Here is a 26,151-nt window from a genome sequence, read left to right on the forward strand (position 1 = left end):
TAGTTTTAAAAAACAACAATTAGAGCTAAGGCGGGTTACAGAAATTGGCGAGCTAGCCAGGAGAAAGTGGAATATTATTGAGTGACACGAGTAAAAGAGTAAGCAACAATATAGTACAATGGATATAGTGAAAGATGAAAAGATAAATGTTCGTAACTCAGTTATTGTTACTGGGTTAACTCAAACTGAAGTAGATGAGGAGCTTGAGAGCCACCTGAAACGCTATGGCTCTATTAACAGAGTACTAGTTATTGATGATCCAAAATCAGAGTATCATCTCTGCTCCATTGTGGAATTTGCAAATAGCTCTGCAATGCACACATTTAGACCTATATTGCCAAAAGAGTATCAGAGCTCAGCTAATGCAAATGTTACCTTTAAGGTGCTCTCCTTAGATAGTGTTTACACTAGCACTGCTAGCAGCAGCGCCACCAAGGGGTATCTTGAGGAACTGCAAGCCATAGCTGATAAAAGTGGGAAGTCATTTGAAAGTGTACTTCAAGAGGAACTGATGAAGATGAGTGCAGGTAAAGTTGTGAACCTCCCCGCTGACACTGCACCAGTCGAAGACTCTCAGTTAAACACATCTGATGCAACTGGTCAGGAGATTGAAAATATTAAAGCGCCACCACAGGTCACGCAACAGCCCTCTCTTCTGCTTGGATCTGTCTCACCTGAGATAGTCAGGAACTTACCAGCTGTGTTCCCACCATCTCCTTCACCCAGTCGTGAGCAGCGTGGATTGAGAGGTGATGCCCGAGCAGCATCAACACCAGCTCTGCGAAGGCTCGAGGCCGCTACTCCGAGTCCACAGGTAACGTCCTTACCTATCAGTGTGAATGGTCAGTTGCAGCCTGCTCTGTTGACAGCCGCCCCATCACCTAGCATGGCTGCTAACTTGAACACTCAATACCCAGTGTCCCAGTCCATCAAAGCCAGTGATATTGGTGACAGTGCTGCAGTGACACATTCAGTACTTACCATGAGTGATGTTAATCCTCCTGCTGTACAACGGGTCGTTGTTGAACATGTCATGCGAGCTAATGAAGCTATGTCTCCCATGCACTCTTCATTTCGCCTCAGACCTTTCTCTGGAAAGTTTCCTCGTCCAAACAGTGAACTTGACTTTGATACTTGGAGAGCAAATGTTGATTTATTCTTGACAGATCCCTCCATGTCTGACCTGCACAGAACACGCAAGATCTTGGACAGCTTATTGCCTCCAGCTACGGATGTTATCAAGCATGTCAGCCCTCAAGCTCTGCCATCAGTGTATCTTCAGCTACTTGATTCAGTCTATGGCTCTGTAGAGGATGGAGATGAGCTGCTGGCCAAGTTTATGGGAACACTGCAGAACAATGATGAGAAGCCTTCTGACTACCTGAACCGCTTGCAAGTTGCTCTGAGTGCTGTGGTCAGACGAGGTGGTATCGCAGAGAGTGAACGAAACCGCTACCTCCTGAAGCAGTTCTGTCGAGGCTGCTGGAATGATGGCTTGATCGCTGATCTCCAGCTGGAGCGGAAAACAAATGCACCGCCCTCGTTTGCTGAACTGGTGCTTCTGATCAGAACAGAGGAAGACAGACAGGCAAGTAAACATAACCGTATGAAAAAACACCTTGGACTACACAAGCCAAGTCCTGCTGTCCCAAAGTTCAGAGCTGCATCACAACAGTTAGCTGCATACAGTTGTGCTACACCTGAGAAAGAAGTGACTGATACTGATGTCTTAAAGAAACAGCTTAACGAGATACAAGCCCAGGTTGCTGTCATGCAGACTGCAACCCCACGTAAAGCCAAAGTCAACTGTCCTGACACAACTGAAATCAGCACATTGAAAAGACAAATTACTGACATTCAAGCACAAGTAGCAGAAATGAGGAAAGCAACTCAGGAAGCTAAAAGCGACCACCTAGAAGCAACAGAGATTGAAGCATTGAAACATCAGCTTGCCTTTCTTCAAGCACAGGTGAGCCCACCCCAAGTTCAGAGTCATCAGATCCCATCGTCTGCATTCTCAAGAGACTTCTCCATGACAGCTCGACACCAGTCGCCCAACAAGCGAGTGAGCGGACAGTCCAGTTCAGGGCCAACAGCAAACAGCAGGCCCCGCCCATGGTACTGTTTCCGCTGCGGTGGAGACGCTCACCTGGCAGTCAACTGTGAGAGTGAACCCAATCCCCTCCTCGTCGAGGAAATGAGACAGCTGCTTAGAGAGAAACAACGGCAATGGGATCAGCAAAATGGCAGCACTGGCATCCAGCAGTTAAACTACTAGAAGCCCCTGTTGCAGGGCAAACAGGGACTAAAAGATCAACTATACGCCCTAGAAAAACAAAGCAAGTGACTAGCAAGTGTGGTAATGCTAACACCACCTCCACCATACTGCCGCCCAAGCTGGTTGGAACAAAATGCACTGCTCAAGTCACCATTGAAGGCCACAAAGTTAACTGCCTGCTAGATACGGGATCTCAGGTGACCACTATCCCGCTGTCATTTTTCCAGACTCACCTGTCCCATCATTCTTTGAAATCCTTGGACGACCTTTTGGATGTAGAGCTGCAAGTAGAGGGAGCCAATGGAGAGGCCGTGCCTTACCTCGGGTACGTAGAACTCAACCTGTTGTTTCCAGAGGAGTTTTTGGGAAAAGAGACTGAAGTCCCTACGTTAGTGTTGGTTGTCCCTGATGTGAGCAGTGTGCCCCAAATCCTCATCGGCACCAATTCATTAGACGTTCTCTATTCCAGCTATGTTGAAAGGCATGATTGTCGCCCTCAGTCATTCCTTCCTGGCTACAGAGTGGTTTTGAAAATCCTTGAAGTACGGAAAAAGCAGGCAGGTACTGGAGCTCTTGGGCTGATAAAGGCGCGGAGTAACACCCCCGAAGTGGTGCCAGCGGGCAGCACAGCCGTTGTGGAAGGGCAGGTCCACATGAGTGGTGCTCACCAGGATAAGTGGGCAGTTGTAGAGGCCGCATCTGTGTCGTCCCTTCCTGGCGGATTGCTGGTTGCTAGCTCCCTGTGCACCTTACCTGTCAAGCGCCCTTGCTCGATGTCAATCCTGCTGAGGAATGAGACCCAACATGACGTCACCATTCCTCCGAGGACAGTGTTGGCTGAAATTCACGCCGTTCAACAGGTGATGGGAAAGGAGCCCTCCGCCAACTTGACCGCTCCTGAAACCAAAAAGATGGAGTTTGATTTTGGGGATTCCCCGTTACCACCGGATTGGAAAGTGCGAATCACAAGGCTGCTCAATAGCATGCCTGAGGTTTTCTCTCAGCACGACATGGACTTTGGTCATACCAACAAAGTAAAGCATCACATCAAGCTGAGCGACAACACTCCCTTCAAGCACCGACCCAGACCCATCCATCCACACGATGTAGATGCAGTTAAGAAACATCTTCAAGAGCTGCTAGATTCTGGTGTCATACGTGAGTCCGAGTCCCCCTTCGCATCTCCTATTGTTGTCGTGCGGAAGAAAAATGGCTCTGTGAGGTTGTGCATCGACTTCCGGAAACTCAACTCACAGACCATAAGAGATGCATACGCTCTACCAAACTTAGAGGAAGTGTTCTCCCTCTTGACTGGCTCGAAATGGTTCTCAGTCCTTGATTTAAAATCAGGCTATTACCAAGTCGAAATGGAAGAGGCTGATAAACAGAAGACAGCGTTTGTGTGCCCCCTGGGCTTCTTGGAATTTAATAGAATGCCACAGGGGGTTACCAATGCGCCGAGTACGTTTCAGCGATTGATGGAGAGATGTGTAGGAGATCTCAACCGCAAGGAGGCGCTGGTCTTCATCGATGATCTCATCATCTTCTCGGATACCTTGGAGCAACATGAGTCAAGATTACTACAGGTCCTCCACCGACTTAAAGAGTATGGTTTAAAATTGTCATCAGAAAAATGTATGTTTTTCCAAACCTCCGTTAAGTATCTTGGTCATATTGTCTCCCAGCATGGGGTCGAGACAGATCCGCAGAAGATTGAAGCCTTAAAGACCTGGCCAGTACCTGAGAATCTCAAACAGCTGCGCTCTTTCCTGGGCTTTTCTGGGTACTATAGACGGTTTGTGAAGAACTACTCAAAGATCACCAAACCTCTAAATGACCTCACAGCAGGGTACCCACCCCTCAGGAAACACAGTCAAGGAAGAGGAAAAACTCACCTGTACTTCCATCCGAAGGAATCCTTTGGGACGAGGTGGACTCCAGAATGTCAGGGAGCGTTCGAGGAGATCATTGATAAGCTCACCACCGCGCCTGTTTTAGGATCTGCAGACCCCAAACTCCCATACGTCCTTCACACTGACGCAAGCACGACAGGGCTTGGTGCGGCTTTGTATCAAGAGCAAGATGGACGGATGAGGGCCATTGCTTTCGCAAGCAGAGGTTTGACGAAGAGTGAGGCGAAATACCCTGCTCACAAATTGGAATTCCTCGCGCTAAAGTGGGCTGTCACTGCTAAGTTTGGTGATTACTTGTATGGTACCGACTTCACTGTCGTCACCGACAGTAATCCCTTAACTTACATCCTGACCTCCGCGAAGTTGGATGCCACGAGTTACAGGTGGTTATCAGCTCTATCGACATTCAACTTCAAGCTCCAGTATAGAGCAGGAACTCAGAATCAAGATGCAGACGGACTCTCTCGTCGACCACATGGGGAGCTCCAAGATGATGCTGTGTCGAGGAAAGAGCGTGAAAGGATTAAACAGTTCACTCTACATTGCCTGAAGGATCAGGAGAGTCCAGATGTTGTTCTCCCAGATGCAGTGAAGGCCATATGTGAGAGGCATGATGTTGAGTGGTCCCACAAAAACTCCACATGTCCATCAGTCGCACTGGTCGAGTCTCTCGCCGTCCATTCCGATGCTCTGCCCAGTGGTTTCCAGCAGGAGGAGGATCATGGACTCCCTGTGATTGGTCATTGGACTGAAGAGGAGATGAGAGCAAAGCAACAGGCCGACCCTGATCTCCGAGTGGTCATTGAGCACAAGGAGTCTGGAGACATGCCCTCACCCACCCTGAGACAAGAGCTTCCAGAACTTGTTTTGTGGCTCCGAGAATGGAAGCGTCTAGAGCTGAGAGGTAGAGTGTTGTACAGAGCACGGCAAGAAAATGGACGAGTCACACACCAGCTTGTTCTACCAACTGAACTCAGAGCCACAGCACTGAGAGGCCTACATGATGATCTAGGCCATCTAGGCATAGAACGGACCCTTGACCTCGTGAGGTCACGATTCTATTGGCCTAGAATGTCCGCATATGTAGAGCAGAAGATCAAGAGGTGTGAACGTTGTGTGCGCCGAAAGACTCCAAACGAAAGAGCAGCTCCTTTGTGTAACATCAAGGCCAGCAGGCCCTTGGAGCTGGTCTGCATGGATTTTCTATCGGTGGAGCCTGATCGGAGCACCACAAAAGATATACTGGTACTGACAGACCATTTCACTAAGTACGCAGTCGCGATACCAACTCGAAACCAGAAAGCGCAGACTGTGGCTAAGTGCTTATGGGAAAACTTTCTGGTGCATTATGGATTTCCGGAAAAGCTTCTGAGTGACCAGGGTCCAGATTTTGAATCTCGCACCATCAAAGAGCTGTGTTCCATCGCTGGCATTCAAAAGGTCAGGACTACCCCTTACCACCCCAGGGGGAATCCAGTGGAGAGATTCAATAGGACCCTCCTCCAGATGTTGGGCACTCTCGAAAACAAGGACAAGTCTTGCTGGCGAGAATTTGTCAAGCCTTTAGTGCACGCCTATAACTGCACGCGGAATGACGTGACCAGATTCAGTCCCTACGAACTAATGTTCGGCAGACAACCCCGGCTCCCAGTTGATTTGGCGTTCGGCCTCCCTTCCAGCTGTGAACCCAAGTCACATTCCCAGTATGTGCATGACTTAAAGGGCCGCCTAGAGGAAAGCTACCGAGTCGCCACGGAGAATGCCTCAAAGACAGCTGAGCGCAACAAGCAACGGTTTGACAAGAGAGTCGTCGAGTCCACTCTTGAGGCAGGAGATCGCGTCCTTGTGAGGAATGTTCGGATAAGAGGGAAACACAAGTTGGCCGATAAATGGGAACCAGACGTTCACGTAGTGGTCAGACGTGCTGGTGACCTACCTGTGTACTCTGTCAAGCCAGAGGGAAAAGATGGACCACTTCGCACCTTACACCGTGACCTCTTGCTGCCGTGTGGGTTCTTACCTGTGGCAGAGTCCGAGCAACCTCCAAAGCCGACAATCAGCAAACCTAGAACAAGGAGACAGTTGAGAATGGAAGCCGCAGCCGAGTTTGAGGTGGCAGATGACAATTCAGAGTCGGAAGACGGTGACTACTACTACTACTTACCTGGAGAGACATTGAACTCTGACTTCATTGAAACAAGACTTTTGACCCGGCCAGAGACAGCACCTGCTAGGGAGAGACGTCTTGGAGAGACAAAACAACCCACCTTGTCTTCAGCTGGTTGGCTTCCTGCTCCTGTTGACCTGGAAGAAAAGACAGAGACATTAATCATGGAAAAACAAGACAGAGAAAAGAGACGTGCACCTGAAAGAGGGACAGTACAGTGGATGCCTGTGGAGATCATTCCATCCGAGTCAGAGAAACCTCCAGCTTTCGGGGATGACACCTCAAATGAGCCAAGCTCTGACAGACCAGGCTGTTCTGGATGGAAAGGAACCTCAGCAGTTGTTGATCCGGAGGCTGAGGTCACCTCAAGGCACAGAGAAATTGATCCCCCCAAAGTGAGAAGAGCTCTGTTTGGAAACTCTCAGGACACCCCCTCTGACATTTCAAGACAAGAGGATGAGACCTTACCTGTTCAGCCGAGCATTTCTGAGTCTCCCTCAGAACCAAACATTATGGATGAAAGCCTTCCAGTTTTCTCAGACCTGTCATTCAGTGACAGCAGCAAGGATGAAGGATGCTCTGTCAATAACCCTTGTGAGGATGTGTCAGTGGACAGGATCAATGAGGGAACCGCAGCTGGGACATCTGGAAGAGGAACCTCTCCAGTCATCGTGGGAGAGAATGAGGGTGACAGTGTTCCCAGACGTTCCCAGAGGCGTAGAGAACAACCTGAACGACTACAGTATGGTCAACTGGGAAATCCCTTGCTGTCTATAGTCCAGTCACTCTTCCAAGGCCTCAACCTTGCTTTTGCCGATGCACTCCAGAACCCTGGCTATGCAGACATCCTCCATGTAACCCCAAGGCCAGTTCATAGTCATGTGGGTGTAATGGGACATACACACCTTTAGAAGGGGAGGGTGTAACCCAGGTTACTAGGCCCTTTATCCTAGTCCAGCTATCGATTAATTGATTAGATCAATAAATAAATAAATTCATATTTTTTTGTGACAGATAATAAATAAATAGAGTTTGATTTGAAATAATCTTACATAAAATGAATAAATAGGATTTATGATAAAATCATAAATATTTCAATAAATAGATTAAAAAGATTAATATACACACATTTATTTACATCTGTCTAAAAGAATGTTTTGTTTTAAGTGTGGTGAATGTGCCTTTCTGGAAGTGTAAAAGATTCGGGTGACATGAGGAGTTCACGTGATGTGAAGTAGAGTAACCAATCAGATGCCGTCAGGCTGTACGTGCAGGCGTGTTGTTTTTTTTTCTCTCTCTCTGCCTGACCGTCGTCGAGATGGCTGCATGCTAAGCTTCGGCTGCAGAGATTACTCTTTTTGTGAAAGAAAGCCAGATATTGCAAAAGTCTGAGTTAACTTTTTATCGTCGGCGCAGAGAGCGAAGCCTTTTTCCTTTGCCGTGGGTTGAAGCGGACCGTGTGTTTTGTGACGGAGACGGAGGAGAACGTGAGTTGTGTTATTAGCAGCTACGGCGCTAGCTCCGGCCATTAGCCACATTGTACTTCGCTAAATTATATTTTTGAGGTTACACATTACTGAACTCCCATGTCCCTGTCTCTTAAAAAAGCGGAACCTGGACAGACGAGCCGTGTGTTCTTCCTTGTGCCCGGAGTGTGTGTGTGTTTATGTGAAGTTTGAGCCTCTGGTGAGTAGCCTAAACTTTATTGATAAAAGTCCGATGAACGGAGCTGAAATGTGCATCTGCTAATGTTAATATGGATTAGTGAGGCATTAAATTCATGTGTATAGTGTTTAAAAAATTGTTTTATATATCTGTGTTTATGTACATTACCCCCCGCTCAGTTATTTTCTCTGAGAGTGAGCGGCAGTAGAGAAAAAAGAGGGAAAGGAAGGAGATGAACGTAAAGAAATATTCCGCCATTTTGGCTCATGTTGACGTTGATATTGTGTTCAGTTCATTTAAAAGCACAGTAAGGAGTGGTTAAAACAGTTCTTAAGAAACAATGTTATAATGTACATGTATAATATGTGTTATATGCATTTATTTACATTTAGAAGTATATTTTATTTACATGACTGATATAGTAACCCTCTTTTTGGCCTTTATAGGCTGGGTCTTTTTCTTGTGTATGGATTCCTGGGTTTGAGATCTGCACAAAGACTACTTCTTCTGCTGGGATTTCCTCCTGTTCTGTAAAGGTAGAAGGGACCTCAGTGGTCGTGGCGAGCTACCGAAAACAGAGACTGTGATTTATCAGAGACTGAATTTATTGGAAATTGTGGTCGATATCTCATATGTGTGTGTTGACACTGTAAAACATTTTTTCTTTCTCTTTATTCATTTTGTTATTTATTTTATTTCTTTAATCAAAACAATATAACACACTTAAAACTTACCTGCTGGTCGTGTGAATTCTTTACTCTGTCACTCAATGCATATTGCTAATGCCCCTTTCTCCTATAGCGATCTAGACTTCTGATTTTCCTGGCCCACAAGGTAATTCATGCACTGATAAAATATCTGTATCTCCTAGTTTTAAAAATCAACAATTAGAGCTAAGGCGGGTTACATGTGCATCTGGGATTTCTGCGTCTCTGTCCTTGGTTGCACCTTTTACCTGTTGGAATATAACTTTGTGTATTTGCGTTTGGTGTGGTAGATAATTTGTTAGTTCTTGTTCACACCGTTCAAGCGATAGTCCGTCATAAGGACCTCTTAAACAGGGTACCGGCATTGGTCTCCCTGTTATCATTTCATGCTGTGTTAGATGTGTTAGTGCACAAACATCACATTCTGCTAATTTTCTGTCTACTGTACTTGCCAAAAATGGTGCCTACCAAACAGCTTGATGTCGTCTTATCACCTCCCGCCTTGCGCAATGGGGGGAGCCATTGCATCACAAATAGCAAGTTTCAATAGCGCAGTAGGCAGTCATGAGTACTGCGCCAAAAGCCTTTCTGTGGTCCATCCTGAGTGATTTTAATAGCACCTCTTTTATGATTCTCCCAGGTCATTCTGTCCTCATACGATAGGAGGTCATACATATCCTGTACAGACATTAAAGTCTGGATAAGGATAGTGAAGAGTGCTCTATGAGGTTATATCTCATGGTCTCTGCAACCTAGTTATTCAAAACTACTGTAGATATGTCTACAGAACAGATGTCTGACGAACCAAGGCCAAGCTGACTGCGTAAAACTCGTAAGGAGGCTTTTGATCAATCTATGTTAGCAGACTTAGTGTCTGTGACCTATTTACCTCCTACTCCTCTGGCTAGAGATGGGAAAACTCTACATTTACCTCCATTGCTATGTTGTTAAACAGATAACCATGTATGGGAGGGATGCTTCCTGAAGCTGTAGGTATAATTGAGCATTTGGGAAGACTTGTTAGGATTATCATGGCATCACTGTGCAGACAGCCGTGCTGTTATTTTGCTCCTCCAAGATCTTGTTTTATAAACTATTTCAACGTAAGTCATCGGTGTCTCTGAGTCTTCTTCATCTCTCCTGAATGGTCAAGCGAGCCGAAATTCCACAACACATATATGCCTGCTTTGTCCTGGGCTGTTATTGAAGACGCTAAAATGGTGAGAGGTTCACAGTCTTCAGCTACCAGCAGTGGTCGTATTCCTGTGCCGGTTGCAGCTTATTTGGCGTCCTCATCTGCTTGATTGTTACCTTTGACTATTAGGGAATTTACTTTTTGGTGTGCTGCGCACTTGATAATAGCTAGTGCAGTTGGAAGATGAATGGCTTCCAACAGTGCTGTGATGGCTTCCCTATGTGTCACAGGTGTGCCATCCTCTCTAAGAAAACCTCTTTGTTTCCAGATATTGTCGTGCACATGGCAGACTGAGTATGCCTACTGTGAGTCTGTGTACACATTTAGATGCTTACCTTCTGCCAGTTTACATGCTGGAGTTAAAGCTTTAATTTCTGCAAGCTGTGCTGAGCATAGCTGGGCGAGTTTGATAGTTTGGACTGGTGTAAAAGTGTCATCAGGCAATAGCGGTATGATTGCATAACTGCAGTGGTTACCTGTTGTGTCTTTAAAGCAGGAACCATCTAAAAATAGAGTCAGATATGCTGTTATTGGCTGATTATGCATATCTTCACGTGGTTTCAGAAACACATCTGTGGCTTGAAGAGGTGGTAATCCATCTACAGGTGTCCACCAACGCTGAATTTTCAGTTCTGGTGCTGAGAGCAAAATTTCATGACATGTTTTTCTAGTCTGTGTGAGTACAAACCCCGGGCTGGTGAGGGGAGCATGTATTTGGTGGGGCATATGCAGGATGGTTGAGTGTCCCATCGTTATCGCTGAGGCTTTCTGGAGAGCGAAAAACTGTTGCTGCCAGTCCCCGGTTGCAGGGAGGCAGACTTAGGAGACAGCCTCAATGTTGTCTAATTTAGTGCAGTAGTAGTATGCCAGTGGTTGCTTACCAGTTGGAGTCTCCTGCATCAACAATGGACAGGCACAGCCAGCCCTTTCTGCAACATACAAATGAAATGGTTTAGCATAGTCAGGGTTTCCCAGTGCTGGAGCGGCCTGCATGTCTGTTTTTAGGGCATGAAAGGCCCTGTCAGCTTCCGCTGTCCACTGTATTTCAGTGGAGGCCTTTGTTTGACCTGCTGCTTGGATTAGACCTCGCAGAGGGGCTGCATTAATTGTGTAATCACAAATCCATGGACGACTATACCCCGCCATCCCCAGGAAAGACAACATTAGTCCAACTGTTTGTGGTTTAGGAGCTTTGATTATAGCCTCAACTTGTGAGGGAGCTATGCTCATGTTATTTCCACACAGCTTTCTGTCTAGATACTCAACCTGTAGTTTGATTTTACTTGCTTTGTGTCCCCCCTTTGCTAATGCAGTCAACACTGCAATTGAGTCTTTCTCACATTGTTCTTTTGCTGGGACTACATCAGGAGATCGTCTACATACTAAATCACTGTACTTGCTTCATCTAGGTGTTGTAAATCATTGGCTAATACTTTGTTAAAATGGGGGGGCATAGCCTTGTGCTAGCCGTGTATACGTGTATTATTGACCTTGATAAGTGAATGCAATCAGATATCGTGACTCCGGATGCAATGGTACACTGAAAAATGCGGAACACAAATCAGTTATTGTGTACCATTGAGCTGATGGTGGGATGTTTGATAGTAGCGTATGGGGGTCTGGGACAATGGGTGTTTCAACATCCACAATAGCATTGATAGCTGGCAGATCATGTATCAATCGATAATCATCTGAGTGTGGCTTCTTAATTGGAAAGATTGGCGTATTGCAGGGACTACGAGTCTTAATAAGTACACCTGCCTTTATAAGGCCTTCAATTGTTGGCCTGATGCCGTCTACAGCTTGTTGTCTTAGAGGATATTGTCTCTGATATGGCAACACTATCCCACTTTTTGGCTTGATCTGGACAGGTTGAGTTAAGGTTGATTTGTTTGAGCAGAACATCCTGTTCTATTGATGCCATTGTCTGCGTGGGAGGTCTATTACTCACTAACACTTTTCTGCTGTCCCTTCATCACATGCCCTCAATGATATTCTCATATATTGTTCACTTTCGGTGGTGAAAACATCCTTATTTTGTGTTGGTAGCCATTGCTGCATCTGTAATTCATCATGGGTCCGAGGACATGTGATTTGTGTCCATCTGCTATCATGAGAGTGACGTGGGGTGGAGCCTGGGACCTGGAACCATAGTTGCAGTTCAGTTGGAAGGGTCACCGCTGCCGCTTCTCCTTGCGGTCCTATGTGTATGTTCAAGCTGACCATGTAGAATGGCTTTTTTGTTGATCAGTTCTTCCTTGCACTCTTTATAGTCTGTGTGTGTCTGGGCCTCATCATACATCATGGTGCAATACAGTGGCATTTGTGGTTCGTATGCAACTCCCAGTTGTCTCACTATCCAGTTTTCCAAGGCTCTCATCTCCGTCTTAATTCTGATGCTGAGAGCCATTGGACCCAATATACAGCCGGTTGGACTTGGGTGACAGGCTCTTTTGTTACTTGTACCGTCATCAACCTGTGAGTGGGGTTGTTGGAGAAATCCACTCTCAGCCCATCCTGTGGGCATAGCATGTCTCTTCCTTCGAGCTACTTGCCCACCTGTGTCTTTGCTTCTTTGGCTCCCTCTGGTGCTGGCTTCGCAATTCCTGATATTCTGCCGCCAGTGCACATGCTAGAGCCATCTTCTTCTTCACCTTCCATTCTGCTCTGGGCTCCCTGGACTGGGAATTGTTCTGATGGAGCTTCAGTTGTGTTACACCCTTCAATTGTGTTCGGTGCGTATGGGGCTGGGGCTGGCCAATGTGGGGCAGTGGGTGCGGCTTGTTGATTTTGGTTATCCACTTGGCCCTTGTTGCTCTGCAGTGCTGGCATTTTTTTTGATGTTCAACACATGTTTTTGTGTAGCCTGTCTGAACAATCTCAGCACTTCTCGTTCCCTGGCTCGTTTTCCCTCTCTTATACTGCTTGTGTCTTCAGCTTTGTAGTGTTTGATGTTTGCTTCTACCTTGTTACAACAAGCCAAAAATGAGTTCTGACACTTTGTGTTTCCCTATCTCCTTCTGTGGTGTAATAATCATCGGATATAATTTCATCTTCACTGCTATCTCCTTCATCCATATGTATTTACACTTATATCTGTATTATCATCCACTTATTTTACTATCATAAATGTTATTTTATTCTATTTATAATTATTATTTCGTTATTTTGTTTATTATATTCTTTTTACATTTATTGTTTTATTCTGCAGTTATTTCTCTAAACAACATTAGTTTAGTATATATATTTTAAACACACAACGTAGTTATATTTTAAACACAACGTAGTTATATTTTAAACACACAATGTACTTATATTTTAAACACACTTTAGGACTTTAGTTGAACTCCTCCCTCTCGTGCTGCAGCTTGTGAGCCGTTTTTGGACTCCTTGATATATTCCATTGTTTTACTAACTGTTTTTCTTTTAAAATACTAAAAGTGCTTTAAAAGTAATACAACTGATGTATACAGCATTTGATTACATGATCCTTTTCTTGTATCTTTGGTTACATTTTACACTCTACAATACAGTGATTCAACTGATGAGTGCACATTCAATCAACTGGTGCAGAATAATACATATTTCAACCATTCATTATAATTTCTTCACACTTGAGTCTTCTTTTTAACAGCACAGCAATTATTATCAACCTCTAACTACTTACCATGGTTCATCTCACTAGGGTTGCCGAGGTGTCGAAATTTTTCCACCAACTAATAAACTTGCGACAACACCGGTTAAAAGTCATCTCTGAGTTCTCCTCCCGGCGGTAAACAGCTCTGGATCAGAGCAGAATCTGCCTCCAGAAGGTCTGGCTCTGTACCTGACTCTCTCCTGAACTGAGCAGCTGAGCTCTGCCCCCAGCTGCAGCCAGTCCTCGCCACACAGACGTCAACACTCTTGTTTTGATAGAGGCCTAGCTGTGCATTTAAGGATTTTACATGATGCATCACGACAGTTTATTTTAAAGTCGTTTTCGCGCAAGACATTTATAATGTTGAAATTCAATGGGAATATTAATAAAGGTATTAATGTTAATCAATGAAATGTATGTTATTACTATTCATTAATAATCACCGGAGCACCACCCTGGAATCAGGGATCAATGATCAATTGATATGCTTTTAGTCTCAATGCCTGAAATGTATCACAAATTGTTAATATCACAGGTATATCAATAATGAAGGAAATAGAAGGCGTAAATCCGAACACTGGACCTCTCAACCAGCTGTTATTATAATATCCAATTGTGCAAAATAATCACAGGAAAATGCTCAGTTATAATCAACAGTATTTATTAAAGCTTGTTCTCAATCCACCAACCACTCACTTTAACAAACAACAGTCGCTAACTACAACTAGCACATCTACAAAGCAACATAAGCAAGCACAGACATAGGAAAGGATTGTAGACCTGTATGTGTGTGTGTGTGCGCGTGTGTGTGTGTGTGTGTGTATCAGACAACACGAATAACACAACAGCCGTGAGATACACACAGTCGTTTCTCCCTAAATCGGAGGGCGGCAAGCGGACCAAGGTTCGCTTATCGTCCACTGATCAGACAGAAAATACGACGTACAGTGATCACACAGCGGCAAGATTACGCAGTTATCCACTGAGTGGATCATTGTGACATAAGCTCCTAGAAAGCGTAATAACACATATAAACAACACAGTTATACCATAGGTAGGACTCGGCAGTGCTTTCACACAAAATGTAAGCACACGCTATACTATCTGTCTCTGCCCAAACAAAAGCCTCTTACTTGGGTCGCTTGTTGCGACTAGCGTGCGTCCCGTCCGACTCAAAACTCCAACTCATTTTGGATGAGAGTGTTCTTGTTTGTTCTTGAAAACTCATGCTGGTTTAGGAGTGCCTAGTAGTAAGGCTTCTGGGTTTCCTTACAGGCCTCTCCTTTGTCTGCAATATCTGATGAAGGCCCAACAATAACAAAGTGAAATGACCAACATCTATCTTTAAAAACTTTTAATAATTTTTTTGATATACATACTTTTCCATACCAAACCTCATTGATTATTACTGAAACACCCTGCTGCATCTTTCCCCCTTCTTGCATCAAGTCCACAGGTGGACATTAAAATCTGACTCCTTCACGGTGCACCATTTTTTCACCTAATAGTTTGGTCTCCAACCACTCTTTTCTGTTTTCTATGCAGGTAAACCTGAATATGGACGATGGTCGCTCTCTGGGCCTAATGATCAGGGGTGGTGCTGAGTATGGGCTGGGGATCTACATCACTGGCGTGGACCCTGGATCCGCTGCAGATGCCTGTGCACTAAAGGTAACACAACTGTCTTGATAGCATTGTTACAGAGTATTAGAGGTGTGCATCAGTACCTGCCTCACGATTCGCTCCAATTCCGATTATCTGCTTAACGATTCAATTTGATTCTGCAATGCATCACGATTCTTCTCACTTTTTTTTATTACTGCACATTGTGCACAACTCATTTTTCACCCCTTCTACAAGCAGTCGGATACGTTTTGAACTATTATTTCGATATCCCTGATATCCCTTTCCACTGTAGTGAATTGCAATTTTTAAAGTGTGCTGCCTATAATTACTAAAATAATATGAACAAATAAGGTTTTCAGTAGAGCAGCTCTAAGACAGGGTACTTCTGAACTTTGCAATCACACACTGACAAAAAAATAGTAAACAAATACTGTCGCAAATCAAAGTGTTTCTTTCACATGTAGTATACCAAAACAAATAGCATAGGCCTAGCCTACCTATTTAAGAGTGCAAATATTCAATTTTCAAAACAAGCTAGCTTTACTCATTGATTCCATTACCTGGGCTTTGGTTTCGTCGTACAATGCAGGCACAGCAGTGACGGTGAAGTGTCTTCTTGTCGGCAGGTTATACCGAGGCTCAAGTGTCTTCTGGAGGTAGCGAAACCCGACATTTTCTACCACCGAATAGGGCCGTAGATCCTTAGCAATGAAACATGCAACAGAACGGGTGATCCTCCTCCCTCTCTCTGAAGCGGACGACAATGTTGTCAGTGCTTGCTCAATTGTTGGCTGGGATGTGCTCGCTGTTTTCGTGGCTGTTGCTGCCGAAGTCCTCACAGGGTGGAAACGTTCCAAATGTTTCATCATATTAGTTGTATTCCCAAAGTACTTTATTTTCGTGTGGCAGACTTTACACACAGCGTGCGTCTTCTCAAGCTTTCCATCAAGTTCATAAAAGCCGAAATTAGCCCAGACGTCCGATTTAAAGGTAATGGGTGCATCTTTGATTACTCGCATGGTTCGCGCCGTATCCCCATCCTCCATTTCTGTTGTTGTATTGACGCTGATATTGAAAAATAATATAATAAAGGGGGGAAAAAAGCGATTATGTCACGTCGCTGCATCGATGCAGAATCGTGCACGGCCGAATCGCGATGCATCTTAGAATCGATAATTTTTCCCACCTCTACAGAGTATGTCACCATAAAACCTGTTAAACTTGAGTAAATGAATGAGATCTTTGAGATGGTTGCAGAGGATCATTACCTGAAGTTATCTATAAAATAAATGATTCTAGATTTTACTCATGCCGTTATTATGTTCACCACTATGTTTGGCTGTACATTCCTACATTAACTAAAACTGTCCCATTTCCAGTACATGGGATTAACTCTGATCAGTGCTTTTAACACTGTAGAACAAGCTACAGTTTAAATGGGAAATGTGTTTTTCAGACTTACTAATTTTTATCAGGCCTGAACCCAAATCAAAGTTATATTAAACCTTAAAAGACACACAGGACAGGGAGTAGCTGGCTGGAACAGCGATGGTGTGACAAACTGATAGATGCAACAACTTATTGTATCATATTTCATGCTGAATTTACAAGAAGGCATGAATGATGTAGAATTTGCGCTAGCCATTTTGCAACGTTTAAGTTGCTCTTCATGCAACAACTCTCAAAACTGTGCAGCTTTGTCTGGGGACATTTCAGTTACTAGTTCAATGGTGAAATCAGTTGAAACAGATTGTTTGACAGACAGACATCAGCTGCTTAGCATGCAGGTAAAAGAGCCCTAAAACATAATGTACATTTCAGTGAACCAAGTGGAAGTCCAAAGGCATGTTTCTTGTGTGTACTCCACCCACAAGAATCCATTCTGCCTGTTGCTGCGGCCCCTTCTGGTTGTTTCGCAGAGGACGGAAAGTCAGTTGACCACTGAGTGTGGTCTAAGGGATCAGATCCCAATGTGTAAAGTGTATACCACATGTAGGATATTAGCATGTTCACATGCACATTTTTAATATATTAAAACTAAACAAAAAGTACAGTCCAGGTGATTGGGAATATCATTAGATGAGATGGTAGTTAGAGATAATCCAGTTATCGGAGAACTGGATGAAAAATCACGAGATCAACAACTTAATTCATACATTTGTTGTTGAGATATTTACCCAGGAATACCACTGGTTGCATGTACGTTGCAGAACGGCTTTGTTACGATTTTATATTATATTAATATTTTTTTGTATATCAGCTGCTTTGTACAAAATAAATGACAGTCTGGCACCTGGCTCTCAGAAGCTTTAGTTTAAGGGGTAACCCCTAAATTCCACCAGATACATGTTCCGTCCGTTTCCAATCCGCCACGGCAGTCTATGGGCCAGATCTACTAAGATCCCAAATTGCTTGTACTAATCTGTGTGGGCAATCTAGAAATTTGCGTGTGGGGTTGAACCGCGGTTTGCGGGCGATTTACTAAGAGTGATTGCGTTAATGACAACAGGTGCAAACGTGTTGGAGACACGCCTATTTGAATGAGGGTTTAGCGTGTTTCATGGTTTTCAGCATGGCGAGTTTGAGAGAGCGAAAGCGCAAAGTGAAATTGGACCCTTTGGAATTAGAAGTGTTGGTAGAGGAAGCGAATAAACATTTCAATGAGCTGCAGCAAAGGAATCTGACGGTCGCGCAAAGGAACGCCGTGTGGGAAAAAAAAATTGGTGAAAAAGTTAATGCTGTTGGAAAAAACAGGCAAACAGTGGATGAAGTGAAAAGGAGATACCAAGACATCAGAAGAAAAAAAAAAGAAAAATTGGCGTATAATAATATAAATATAATAATAATAGTAAACTTGCAAGGAGTTTTGTTATTGCAGGTGTAGCGCCCCTTTGCTGTTCTGGCAATTAACAGGGGTAGCTATCCTGAGTTCTTTTAATAAAATGTTATCTCTAACAGTAGGTGTGTGTTTATTTTGTCTTTTGACCTTCTTATAGTTACTATATAGCAAGAATATTCTGATTTAATGACACTAGCCTTAAGCCTTAACTTCAAAGAAACCAGTCAATTGCCAATGATATATATTTAACTATTTACTTAGCACCAAAAATATAAACATCTGCACACAATTTTTAATAAACAAAAAAGTATTTTTTCCAGTTCTCTGGTAGTTATTTTAACTTCAATACCTCAAAATTCCTTGTGAAAACCAGAACCAAAATATTCAGTTTCAAAGACCTTTAAACAAAAACCTTCAATATTACACTCTATAGCCGGCAGTTTCTTAGCTTAAATAATGCTATGGGTACCCGATGAGTTACCAGTTCAAACGTTGCAGGCCTGATGTGAAGCTTGGGATCGTTGAAACAAAAAACAAGATGTCCACTGCGCTCCAATGCTGAGAAACACTTGAAACAATGGCCGCCGCCCTCACCGACAGCGCGCCAATCCAGGAAAAGAAGAGACGTCCTCAGTACAGCTCACCTGAGATGTCTGGCGACCAGAGTCCTCCGCTGTCCGCTGGATACCTCAGTCCTTTGGTCTCGATGTAGTTAACTTAGCAGTCCGGACGATGTATAACCAATGTGTCCGAGCAGGATACACTTGTACAAAGTCCGTGGCTAATAAGCTAGCGCTAGCCGCGTTAGCTTCCTGTTGCACTTTGGTGTCTCAGTCCGATTTTCCCGACTTAACTTAACACAACTACACGGCTGTACAATGTTCTCGTAAGAGACACTCGCCATCTGTCTACAAACATTTACAGTAGTAAAGTCTAACTGGACGTGTTGTCCACGTAAAACTGTAGCAGTGCTATGTAGCATATATTACAACCTGTCGTCTCACTCTCGTTTCTCCTCTCTTCCTCTCGACCCTTCGCCTCACATCGGATTGGCTCAGAAAATAAACGTAAAGCAAACTATTCATTAGACTTCCTTTTTTTTCCTACTTTTCAAAGTAAAATATTCTTAACACATTACCATCATCATGAACTTGATAGTTAAGAAAATAGAATACATTTTACCTCAAGTAAATAGCCAAATACTTGAACTTAACCATGAAATCCTATTTCTTCTACACCATATGCAATATGCAACCTCTGAATAGTTTTTAAACATTTTAAATCCTATTTATGAATCTATGAACTTTCATATTCTATTTATGAATCTATGAACTTTTATATTCTAGGCCTAATTTTCCATAGGGCTACACAGGTATAACAGGTATAGCCTCCTTCTCGTAGCTGGCTCCAAATCCGCTCTGAGTTCCTCCAACAGCTCCAAAATGGCAAGACTGGATAGGCGATATGTTCTAATGATAGTTTCATCATTTATCCCAAAAATGTTCACACAAGGTTGAAAAAGGCTCTCGGCGTCTCCTTACATTGTTTCGGCGACTCCTTCTTGCAACAATAACCGCAGCCATGTGTGCGCAATTACGCATACAAACCGTATGAGTTCCTGCAAGCAGTTTGCACACGTTTTAATACACGCAAACCTTTAGTAGATCCAGCCCTATGTGTGTACACTGGCTCCGCTGTGTTGCATATCTACTCCGTTACAGCTCTGGCAGTCTGGACCCTTCTGCAGCAGGTACGCAAGGCTTCTATTTCTGCCGGATGCCGGAGCATGGCACATCAATTCAGCCGAATTCAGCACAGAGCAGACAGGAAGTAGGGCACCAAATCAACAGCATAACATCCGGTTAATTTTCATAATAAAACAGCACAAAAGTCTCAAAAAAGAAACAAATCCAAGCACTTCTTCTAATCCTTCGGTTGGGAACACTAACCCTTTGTCTGTTTGTTGTTGTGTTTATAACACATATGTACAACTGCAGTCGCGTGTGATTCTGTAATTATCGCGGGAACTCCTCGGCCTCGCATACCCCAGCTGTCCGGCAGTGCTGCGCCGTGTTGCACTCAGAACGCAGCTGGTGGGGGTTGACAAATGACAGAGCACGGAGCAAAATCGTAACAGAGCTGTTCCGCAGCGCATGCAACCAGTGGAATTTCCGGCTCAGTCTGACTCACAGGCAGTCTTCTGATACATTATAGCCGAGTATGGCTAAAAACTAAAGCTTCTGAGTGCCAGGTGCCAGACTTTAATTTATTTTGTACAAGCAGCTGATATACAAAAAAATATTGAAAAAGTCCATCATACTGTTTCAACTTTCGAAAGAAAAATCTTGAAGCATACCAGTATTCATGAAAGCTGTAAACTACAATCTGCTTTCCAGACAATGACAATTCTAAGCTTGCAGGGATTGAAAAAAGCTTGAAATACAGTCATCTATCAAAATGAACATCATGTCTGCTGTTTTTGTTGTCAAAGTCATATTACTGCTGTGTAGTATTGTCACTGTAAGTGCAGACTGATTTGGAAGCTTTGCCCTGCATCACTACAGAATTTGATCACATTAAAAGCAGACATGACTTTTACTGTGATGGTTTAAGTTTTAGATTGATTTTCCGATGATGTGAAAATAAAATCTAAAAAATGTTTTAAGAAATCTAAAACATCTAAAAGGCCTGCAGCGATATACAGTACATTTGATTTATGGTAGAACACCCTGACACACTTACAAAGTCTGAGATGGTGCTTTAAGTCTTAGTCATGGATTAAATAAATTGCTGACATGAAGATCTTGGGTGCTGTGCCAGCTGTCATCGCTAACACCTGCTACCTGATTCTGATGAACCTGTTAGCATTCATGCCACCTGCTCCTTATTAGTCTGCTAAACCTGTTAGCATTGCAAACATCTGCTACCTGCCTTACAGCCTCACTCAGAGAGCTGACTTCAGTGCCATGACAGGCCTGCAGAAATGCTTTATTAGCCATGCTAAATCTCTGCTGTGTGCTTTCAGGTCAGCTTTCTGCCTCAACAAGCAGGTCACTCTAATTCTGTGCTATTTTTCAACCTGCCTGAGGCAATAAGAACAGACGCCAGTGTTTCATACCTGTAAACAATATGGCTGAAAGCTCAATGTGGCTTTTATGATAATATCACACTGTGGCCTACTTGGGGATAAAAATAAAACATCAACTTTTATTTATTTTAGTTTGATTCCTTGCTCGTCCACACCAATTGGGAAACCTTGGAAAAGCAGACTAAGGCAGAGAGAAGGGAGATGAAAGAAGCAGAGCTTGAAAGGCACTCTAAAAATTCAAATGTGGTCCCCTGAAAGATGCAGTGTGACACTTGTCAGGTTCTTTGACAGGGAGATGAAGAGGTACTTTCTCTAATCATGGAGGATTGGCTGGTCAAGCTGCAGAACTGGAGCTTATGACTTCCTCTGACAGAAATATGAAAGCAGGAAGGAGAGAGGGTGAAAGAAATTGATGTTTTCTGTGTGTGAGAGAGGGAGAAGGTGGTGGTCTGGGTTAATCAGATTGTGTGATCCTCCCTACTATTGAGTGTAGTATCAATTCATGTCCTAAGGAGTGATAGAAGTGAAGCAAAGGACATTTATTGTTACAATTTGTATGGAGTCTGGACCCAAATGCATGACTCAAACAACAGGTTAACAGAAAATAACAAGTCTTTAATGTTCAAATGTGCAAAACAAGTACAAGGGAGAGGGGTGGTGCGTAGTCCCAGGCTCCAACTGTGGCTCGTGAAGTCTCCGGTGAGAGTGAGAGTGTCTAGATGTGGTGTCCGCCACGGGGTAATGGTGGCGCTGCAGCACAGCCCAGTGAGGTCCGTCTCTCGAGCGTACTCGCACTGAGGGGAAACACAGGAGAGCAGGCAGGCAGGGCTGAAGCAAATGGGTGAACATGAGGCAAGCACAGCAATCTGAGGCAAGGTGGGAAAACACAGCTGTATTAGCTACACAAGCCAACAACAGGACACAAGGCAAAAACAAGGAGGAGCCAGGATGCAAACCACGTAGACTGATGAAATGATCTGGTGACGCGAAGGAGGGTATCCAGAGGCTTTATAGAAGGGTTGATTACTGGAGTGGATTCACCTGGTGCTGCCTGTGGAAGGAGACCACGCCCACCTGCACACACACAGAACAGACTGAGAGGAATAATGCAGACAGGGAATGACAACACACAAAAGGGAGATGTGAGTTGGGTTAACGGGGCCACTACCCGACTGTAGTCTGATGAATTGCCGGTAGAAATTTGCGAAGCCGAGGAACCTCTGGAGCCGTTTGCGTGACTTGGGTTGAGGCCAGTTTGTCACTGCCTGGACCTTAGCAGGATCCGTCCTCACCTCCCTGCTCTCCAGACTGTACCCTAGGAAGGAAACAGAAGTGACATGAAACTCACATTTCTCTCCTTTAAACAATTTATTCTCCCACAACCTCTGCAGAACCTGTCGCACGCACAATGTGCTCCTCGAGGTTGTGGGAGAAAATCCAAATGTTGTCAATATATACAAACACAGAATGGTTTAGGAAGTCTCTTAATACATCGTTAACCATAGCTTGGAATATGGCTGGTGCATTTGTTAATCCAAACAGCGTAACAAAAAAGGTACTCAAAATGTCCCAGGGGTGTGTTGAATGCCATTTTCCACTCATCTCCTTCTCTTATACGCACCAGGTGGTAGGCACTACGCAGGTCCAGCTTGGTGAAAATTGTAGTGCCATGGAGGGGTTCAAAAGCAGAGTTAATGAGGGGTAATGGATATTTATTTTTAACTGATATTGTTCAAACCCCAAAAGTCAATGCAGGGGCTCAGGGTCTTATCTTTCTTGCCCACAAAAAAAGAACCAGGCACCAAGAGGAAAAGAGGAAGGGCGTATGATGCCCGAGTTCAGGGAGTCCCGTTATGTAGGTTTCCATGCTTTCTCGCTCAGGAGCAGAGAGGTTGTAGAGCCTGCTGGTGGGAAGCGGGGCTCCAGGCAGTAGCTCAATGGTGCAGTCGTAAGGTGGTAAAGATTGGGCCCGCTGCTTGCTGAACACCTCCGCTAGGTCGTGATACACAGGTGGTACAGAGGAGATATCAGGGGGTTCTGGTGGGGCAGCACTGGGTTTATTCGAACATGGGGAAAGGGCAGACTTGAGACATGAGGAATGACAGAAAGAACTCCAACTAGTGATTCTACCAGCTGCCCAATCGATGACAGGATTATGTTTCTGGAGCCAGGGTAACCCGAGTACTAGAGGGGCGTGAGAAGATGACATGACATCTGTTCACGGGGATAACTAGCTAGCAACAGTAATAGTGTCTCAGTTTGATGTGAGCCAGTAAATCACCATTTAACGCATTGACCACAAGGGGTGTATCAATGGTGAAGGATTTAATCTGGGATTGTTCAACAAACTGGGAATCTAGCAGGTTGGAGTCAGAGCCTGAATCAACGAGAGCCTCTAGTCTTAAACTTTCACCATTTAGCAAAACAACAATGTTGATGCGTTTATGGGGTAACATGGGAACCACAGTGCTACTCACCAGAACCCTGACTGTGACTGGTGAGGCCTTGGGTTTAAACGTTGTGGGCCGGTGGCAAGTTGGTGTCCAGGTTGTCCACAGTAGATACAGTCCTTCCTTGAAGCGCCAACTGCGCTCTGCTGGTGTTAACCGGTTCCGACCCAACTGCATGGGTTCCTCTTGTCTTGGGGAAGCAACAGACTGGTTATTGTTCGCAGTTTGGGTTTCAGGTGGCCTATGTGGAGCAGTAGGGGAAGCAGCAGTACCAGGGGTATATACACACAACTTCTGCTCACTCTGCGTCGCTCTTAGCCTATTGTTCACTTTAATGGCTAATGCAATTAGCTCCTGCAAACTCAGTCTCTGTCCTACCCACTAGACAGTACGACTCTCGACTGAGTAATTGGCTAAGAGAGCCCTGGCGCAAGCTCAGCAGTCGGTTGCTAGCGTTGTGGCTGGTAAGGGAATGGTCGAAAACAGAAGTCATATCGTTGGAAAACAGCTCAAAAGTGGCACTGGCAGTGAGTGGGCTATGCCAAAAAGCCGTCCCCCAGGCCGTAGCCCTCCCCATGAGCAAACCCAACACATAAGCAATCTTAGCTCGGTCAATACTATAAGTCAGTGGTTGTAATTCAAAAACTACTGGAGCACTGGAAAAGGAAAGAGTCTTAACGTTCAGGGGCTGGAACGAATGGCTCACGGGGATGGAAGGTGCCCACTGGTAGTGCTGGGGAGAGATTAGGCACGGGTGGGTTATTTATCTGCAGTTGATTTTCCACTAAGGAGGGGCCTGAGGTCAGATTGGCAAGGGAATCCACGATCCCACGCATCTTTCTGTTACGATTTGTATAGAGTCTGGACCCAAATGCATGACTCAAACAACAGGTTAAACTGAAAATAACAAGTCTTTAATGTTCAAATGTGCAAAACAAGTGCAAGGGAGAGGGGGGGTGCGTAGTCCCAGGCTCCAACTGTGGCTTGTGAAGTCCCCAGTGAGGGTGAGTGTGAGTGTGTCTAGATGCGGTGTCCGCCACGGGGTAATGGCGGCGCTGCGGCACGGCACAGTGGGGTCCGTCTCTCAACGTACTCACACTGAGGGGAAACACAGGAGAGCAGGCAGCAGGCAGGTTCACAGGCAGGCAGGGCAGAAGCAAACGGGAGATCACGAGGCAAGCACAGCAATCTGAGGGGAGATGGGAGGAACACAGAGGTATTAGCTACACAAGCTAACAACAGGCCACAAAGGCAAAAACACAGAGGAGTCAGGATTCAAACAACCACGTAGACTGATGAAATGATCTGGTGATGTGAAGGAGGGAACCCAGAGGCTTTATAGAAGGGTTGATTACTGGAGTGGATTCACCTGGTGCTGCCTGTGGAAGGAGACCACGCCCACCTGCACACACACAGAACAGACAGGGGGAGAGACACAGGAGGAATAATACAGACAGGGAATGACAAAATCACGCACATATAAAGGGAGAAGGGAGGGCTGCCATGATGAGGATCATGACATTTATTTTTTAACTTAGTTCTTATGCCGCTCTTCACCCATTTACTATCAATAGTTTCATTTTCAGAATTGAATCATCTCACAGTGTCTGAAAACCCCTTTACTTAGGCACAATGTGTATCTTTGTGAAACAGACAGCCTAAGGGATCGACCAAGTTTGGGGAGGTGTCAAATTAAGCAGGCTTCGAACTTCAAGATCTCCAGAGATCTCCTTTTCATTATTTACACGTCACTTTTCATGGGTACCATTGAATGCAACCACCATGTATTTCTTTGAGGAGACTGTTCAAAGTTTCAACACTTCCATCTCTAGATTATTTCTATGTCCTCCCTTGATGTAGTGAGACCTTTAGGAAGGTGATATTAGTTGGACAGTGTGGGTCCGTGTCCACATAGTGTTTTTTTCGGGCAGAAAACCACTGGCTGCGCGTTCAGAATGAGCTGAAGCATTTGTGCTCTGAGAGAAAAAAACGCTACGTGCGTCTTGTCTCTATGACAACAATATCTCGACAACCGCCACTGTATAATATTATTGCCGAGGCCAGGAAAAAGAAAAGGAGCGACAGTGATGTCTCCAGCACCTTTCTGAAAAGCTGAGAGATTTTCAACTTGAAATGCTCGGAGCAGCCGCACAAAAAAGCACTCTGAAAAGACGCTGCGCCTTTCTCTATGTGGACACAGGCCCAACGCCAAACAGCTAATGCTACACTGACCAGACACCGACATAGAGTCCTGCCCCTTCTGGTGTGCCCCATGGGACCTCATTTCAAAAAATAAATTGTATAGTATTCAATGGCAAGTTTGTTGAAAAAGGTAATAAAATGCCGTTCAGTTTTCTGAGAAACTGCTCAGTGAACCACACAATCTTTCACAATATACATCACCACTAACATGGCCTTCAGCCCAGCACAGAAAAAGTATGAAAAAGGTGAAAATCGAAGTCTGGACACATTGACAGCAGCAGTAATGTTACAGGAGAGTTGGTCAGTTCTGTGAGCTGCTAATATACAGGAGCAGCCTCAGTTATGGGTTTTGATGAGTGTTTAACAAACAGATGTCACTTATAT

General features: G+C 44.5%; 1 protein-coding gene and 1 long non-coding RNA gene across 8 annotated transcripts in view; one reads left to right on the forward strand and one right to left on the reverse strand.

Annotated features, from left to right (window-relative positions):
* whrnb (whirlin b) overlaps positions 1 to 26,151 on the forward strand; it is a 177,636-nt gene that overhangs the window by 64,461 nt on the left and 87,024 nt on the right. For all 6 annotated transcript variants that reach the window (XM_084359805.1, XM_084359806.1, XM_084359807.1 and 3 more), the window contains exon 3: positions 15,108 to 15,233. In XM_084359805.1, coding sequence (XP_084215931.1) covers positions 15,108 to 15,233 — 126 coding nt within the window. The remainder of the gene's footprint in view (positions 1 to 15,107; positions 15,234 to 26,151) is intronic.
* LOC311261297 lies at positions 21,735 to 24,857 on the reverse strand. Of its 2 annotated transcripts, none has more exons than XR_014623128.1 (3): positions 24,663 to 24,857; positions 22,284 to 22,430; positions 21,735 to 22,209 (listed from the first exon to the last, which is right to left on the reverse strand). It is a non-coding gene; the product is annotated as an uncharacterized lncRNA (long non-coding RNA). The 2 variants fall into 2 exon arrangements; XR_014623129.1 differs by adding an exon at positions 22,737 to 23,107 and having other exon boundaries at positions 21,735 to 22,430; positions 23,593 to 24,857.

This window comes from Pagrus pagrus, assembly GCF_965226575.1.
Source record: "Pagrus pagrus genome assembly, chromosome: 8".
NCBI classification, from domain to species: Eukaryota; Metazoa; Chordata; class Actinopteri; order Spariformes; family Sparidae; genus Pagrus; species Pagrus pagrus.